Source organism: Lactuca virosa, chromosome 5 (assembly GCF_052849685.1).
Source record: "Lactuca virosa cultivar CGN04683 chromosome 5, Lactuca_virosa_CGN04683_v6, whole genome shotgun sequence".
Classification (NCBI taxonomy): Eukaryota; Viridiplantae; Streptophyta; class Magnoliopsida; order Asterales; family Asteraceae; genus Lactuca; species Lactuca virosa.
In genome coordinates this window covers 271,521,021-271,526,935 of record NC_136430.1, presented here as the reverse complement: position 1 = coordinate 271,526,935, position 5,915 = coordinate 271,521,021, and the positions used below count along the sequence as shown (strand labels likewise).

Below are 5,915 nucleotides of genomic sequence, written 5' to 3'. Positions count from 1 at the left end.
GAAGTAATATTATTTTAATCAAATTAGAGTTATCTAGGGTTTCCAAGTTATGCTATATAAAGGATTGGCCTTGGATTTTCTACCACTCCTCCTATACAAGAGATAGCCGAAAATTCCATCATCTCCTCTCCTCTCTCTTAAACCTCCTTGTTTCTAAGGTTGGATGTGAACCATCAGAGACACGAGATTTCTGGTGTTAGTTTCCAAGCAACTATAAGAATGATTGTTTGATTGTTTACTACAACAATCAAGAGCTATGTTTTCTTCTATGTTTTTTTGAAATTACCTTGGGTTATAGGGTTCTTGTTGTTCAATAGAATGTTACTTCAATAGAGTTATGACTATATCTAATATGTTATATGTACCCTTAAGTGTATAATGATTTATCCGAGTTATTGCATGTAAAACCCATCACTTTATACCTTCAACAACTTAGAAAACTCAAGAGAATGTTGGATCCAAACTTGCTTCTTGCTTCCTTGTAAACTTCCTTCTTCTGTATATCCATTAAAAATCCAAGAACAAAGCTCCAAATCAAGGGAATGGACTCTCAAACATGCATGGAGGCTAGGGTTTCATTAGTGAGGGATTGGGGCTGGAGAGGATTCCCTAATCTTGAGATTAGGTGTTTAAAAATGGAGGAAACCTTAAACTTCGTGGGCTTGGGTTGCATCAGCTGCCACACCATGGTCTTTCCTTTTCCACGTTGTGGGCATCCCAAAACGCACGTTTCATTTATCTAATGCCATGTCGTTGGCATCCATGCACCAAAGGGTTTCTCCGAAAAGTCTAATTTTTTATTCCTTAAGTCTTTAGCGAACCTTTTTCGAAAAACGGGTGTTACATATGAAATTTGGATCAAACATTCCTTTCACCATCTGTCTCGTTTTTATTTGGACTCAGCCCACGAGGAAAAATATGGCCCATTTGATTATTTGGTTTGAATCTAATTTCACTGTTTGTTTGACTTAAGGATTGGTATTTACACATGTGTTCATTGTTATCAATGACATAACCATTCCTAGACTACATTAAATATTTCCTTTTCATGGTCAAGGCTTCCGACTATCTTGGAATTGACACCCATGTTTTTGTTTTTTGTTTTTTTAATTATTATTTCGACTCTTATTTTCTTTTCAACGTCTCCCAGGCTAATCTTGAGAAATATGATCTCCCGACTTTGAGCATCCTCCTAACGACTCTTCTAATGTTTATTCGTACCTTAATTCATATTTGAATACCTACATCCCTATGTATTTGCAATGCTTTACGTAGAACTCAATGCATAAAAGACAATTTAACCTTCTATAACATCAAATGGTATTGGTAAATTGCACTATAGGGAGCATTCCATCTTAGGGCTTTAAGGGAGATTGTAGGCCATGGATATCCATGTGATTGCATGTGCAATGTCTTTTCCTAATAACCCCACCAACTACCCTTTTCAATTAATAAATAATTCTTTCAACTCCATTTTTTTCTTCTGAACTCTCGATTTCTTCAACTGCTACACGTTTTGTTCTTCCATCCCCGCAAAAGCTCTGCAAATATACAGTTCTCCCACCCCTCTTATGAATCATTGTCAGTAGAATCTGAATCTATAGGTACATATCATGTATTAATTTACTCATATTGTTTTGGATCGCTGCACAAACTTCCTATTTTATATGATTAAAATTATAAAACAATTCTTGTATTATTTTTTATGTATTTTGTTGTTATACTCAAATCCATTATCTCTAAGGTCTTGTACACAAAATTATTACTATCGATTTTTCTGATCTCTTTTTTTCTATATTTGATTTATTGTTTAGGAATATTTTGATGACCTTTCGTGTTCATTTTACTTGAAGAGCGGATGCCACATAGAGACTTATATATATCATTTAATACACAGGCGTATATATGTAAAGCTTCATTTATATTGAGAATTAATTACTTTTTTCATGCTCTAAGTTTAATATAGACTTATACACAGGCATGTATATGTATATCATGCTGCAAGTTTAATACATCTGCTATATCCATGGATTCGACTTTTTTAGAACTCAAATCCCATATTTTTACCATCTTTATAATTACGAAACATTATACATTTTTATGATATTTTTAGTGCTTATTTGTTTATGTTTTTTCTAAAAATATATTACAAATGTGAACATTTATTTTCGATATCATTGTAATTTTCAGGAAACTGAAATGCACAATTCTAGCCAACTCAAGAAAGAATTTATCAAGAAATGGGTTCAGGGACTTCAAATATGTTGTTCTTCAAAGAAGCAAATGAATCTCTTGGAAAGAAAGAAGAAAATAAAGCTTTCAGCAGACATTGCCTTAGCTACTGCAAAAAATGCTACAACTTCTTGGAGTAAAGCTCTCATTTCAAACGCCAAAAAAGACAAAGAAAACGAGATTCTTGTGCAAAACTTAGCACGCCATGAATTAAAGCTCATGGTTGCACACCAAAAAGTCACTTGCAACAAGAGAATAAGAAGCAAGAAAATCTTGAAAACGAGTTTTCGTTTCGGGAAACGAATTAAGAAGATGGGAAATCGTCGATCAGATTTAGCAACTTGTATTGCTACAAGATTGGTGAAGAAGAAAACCCAGGTGCTTAAAAAACTTGTACCAGGTGGAGAAGCCATGGATGATTTCACCATCTTTAAAGAAGCATTAGACTATATACTTTCTCTTAGGGTACAAGTTGATGTCATGATGAATCTTGTGAATTCTACCAAGATTTTAAGTTAATATAAATAAAAATGTAGGTTATTAACGTAGGTTCATTTCTAAATTGTAGCAGGAAGAAAGACACTAAAAATAGAGCCTGAAGAAATCGTACATGTATTCTTCTAAACTCAGGAAAGAGTGTTGAGAAAACAATATTTCCATGTATTGATTAGGCCTTGGTTATTTGTACTTCAAAGCCAAAAAAATATTTGCGGCTACGTAATGAAGCTACCTCACGTTCTCCATGAAATAAATAACTCGCCTTTAATTATAAAGAAGTTTACTAAGGTTCCAAACTGGCTAGATTGTAACGTTCATCATCACCAAGCTCTTTTTAGGCAACATCACATGGGGTTTTGGTTGTTCTCGGATCGCACCAGCAACCTAATAATGTATTTGTGGCTAAACTAGACTGTGATAATAATTCCATTAGTGTAAGTATATATAACAGATTAAGCAACTGTAGATAAAAAAACGTCTTCTTGCATGCCCATCTTAAAGAAGAAGGCAGCTTAAATAATTTTCATCGTATCATTGAACTAAGTTAACGTGTGCTTGATAAGTGCCTTCAATTTTTTCGGGAACTAATAAACAGGAGATAATGGGATTAGGCATGATCACTTCTAGGAATAACGAGCTCTTCACCTTTAACACTTCCATTCCTCGCCTCGAAGCCATAGGAAATTATGAATTTGCAGACGTGAAAAACAAAAGATTACGTCTTTTAGGCTCAATCAGGTCTAGGAAGTAAAGATTATGTATTTAGGATTTAATAATATGATAAGCCTATACATGTTATGGCCTTATGGGTTACAAAAGGGTCTTGGAATTTTTCTTTTTCTTTGATAAATAATTTTCAAATTTCATATGCAGAAAACAAGAATCTTCTCCAGCCAATATACATAACATAGGTGTTAAAATGTTGATTTACGTTGTTACTTCCTCAAGTGAATGTTAGCTCGCAAGTGGTGTCATGATTTAAGTAATGGAAAGAGAATTAGATGGAAAAGTTTTCATTGATTACTTTGATCTAACAAATGAGCTACATATATATAGAGAAAAGATTAGAAAATCAACTAATTTAATTCTAACAAACTTTATATTAAATACATAAATGCCCTTGGGACTGTTTATTTTGTTCCTTGCTAACTTGGTTCAAGCCGGAGGATATGGCAAAAACCCAAGCTTGGAAATTGTTTTTTGTTGATTAGGACCACTTTAAGCTTTAGTAAGAACATGTGTCAGTAGTTCATTTGTCGTCTTAACATGCATATGGGACAATGTAATAAGACCATCATGAACCTTTTCTCGAATGAAATGACAATCAAATTCGATATGGTTGGCTTTTTCGTGAAATACATGGTTGGTAGCGATGTATATAGCTAAATTGTTATATTTGAGTAGGATAGGAGTGACATTTGGAACTTGAAACTCTTCTAATAATTTGTTAATCCAAGCTAATTCAACAGTTACTTGTCTCATAAAGGGATACTCGGCTTCAACTAATGACAAAAGAAATAGTTAACTATTCTTGGATTTCCAAGAAATTGAACTCCCCCATAAAAAAGTATGAAGTAACCATTGGGTGATTTATGAGTAATGGGACAAGATGCCCAATTGGAATCACAAAAGGCTTCAATTTTATATGCATGATCTATATTGAAGTATAAACCTTATTGAAAAGTGTTTTTCAAATAGCTCAAAACATGTAAAACATCATCAAGATTTGACTAGTTGGGTGTTTGGTTAAATTGGTTAAGATATTGAACAGAAAAAAACAATATCTTGCATGTTACGCAACAAGATACTTAATTTATCAATGTGTTGTCTGTGGGATGTGTTAAGGGGTCAAGCATATTTGGTAAAAAAAATTAATATTTTATGGCAAAGGTGATTTGGTATTCAAGGCATCAACTTGAGGATATAATTGTAACATTTCTTTGAAAGAACATTGTTGATGAAGAACTATTCCCTAATCAGTCCTTTTGAATTCAGTTGGAATTAAGAAATAGATTGATATGACCAAGGTCTTTGATTTGGAATCGATTATGAAGGTAACCTTTCAAACTTTGAATTTCAAGATCATCATCCCTTGGAACTAATATATCATCAACATAAATAGCTACAATGATGATATAATTTAAAGATCTTTTAATGAACAAAGAATAGTCGTTTGTAGATTTTGTGTATTGTAATGCCAATTGGATGCCTGTTTCAATCCACGGATTGGCTTTTTTTATTTTTAATACAACTATAGGAGAAGAAACAATGACACATGGAGGGATTTTCATATAAACTTCTTCATGCAAATTTCCTTGAAGGAATGCATTGTGCACTCTAGTTCTTTTTAACAATAAGTGAAACCAAAGGTCTTACTGTTGTGAATTTGACGACTAGAGAAAATGTCTCATGGTAATCAACTATTTCTCTTTGAGTGAAGCCTTTAGCTACTAGACGAGATTTATGTCTTTCTACAGACCTATCTACCTTAATTAATCTTAGTTTTGTAAGCCCAACAACAAGAAATGGATATCTTCCCTTTAAGAAGTTTGACTAATTCCCAACTATTATTTCCAGCTAAAGCACCAATCTCCTTCTTCATTGCAACCTACCAATAAGCTATACCTTTGATGGAAACATGGTGTTTAAGATCGAGTTTCAAAACATAAAACTTTTAAGTTTGCAATGAAAGAATTTAATATAAAACTTAAACAACATAGAATCCGACAAAAGGATCACATTACATGAACATGCAAAGTTAAATTAACAACCACAAAAGGATAAGATTAACAACCTTTGTTGTCATCTAGTCCTCACGAGAGATTGAATGATGATGATGATGATGATGGAATGAACCCAAAGTAAAATCCCACTAGATAAAGTGCACCAATAAGCTCCAACCCTAGATTAATGCTAGTTCATCTCTTAATAATACAACATATTAAGCTTGAACCACCAAAAACAAATTTTGGTGTTCAAGAGAGTATGTATTCTCTTCTTTTAGCTACTAAAGACTTAGAGAAAGAAGGGAAAGCCTTTCACTCATTAATCATCCTACATATATAAAACTCAATCATGACTAAACAAATGCTTTTACATGCATTGGACCATCCATAAAGGTGGTGATGGGAATGCTTACACGAAACCATGAGTGACAGAAAGCAGAGTTAGTCAAACACTCATTC

General features: G+C 33.2%; 1 protein-coding gene across 2 annotated transcripts; it reads left to right on the top strand.

Moving 5' to 3' along the window:
• The first annotated feature begins 1,452 nt into the window (after positions 1-1,452).
• Positions 1,453-2,919, top strand: LOC145115925 (transcription factor IBH1-like 1). Of its 2 annotated transcripts, XM_079052280.1 has the most exons (3): positions 1,453-1,604; positions 1,815-1,907; positions 2,191-2,919. In XM_079052280.1, the coding sequence occupies exon 3, from the start codon at positions 2,200-2,202 to the stop codon at positions 2,749-2,751; it is 552 nt and encodes a 183-aa protein (XP_078908406.1). In that variant the 5' UTR covers positions 1,453-1,604; positions 1,815-1,907; positions 2,191-2,199; the 3' UTR covers positions 2,752-2,919. The 2 variants fall into 2 exon arrangements, with proteins under 2 accessions (XP_078908406.1, XP_078908405.1); XM_079052279.1 differs by lacking the exon at positions 1,815-1,907 and having other exon boundaries at positions 1,457-1,604.
• Positions 2,920-5,915: the final 2,996 nt, after the last annotated feature.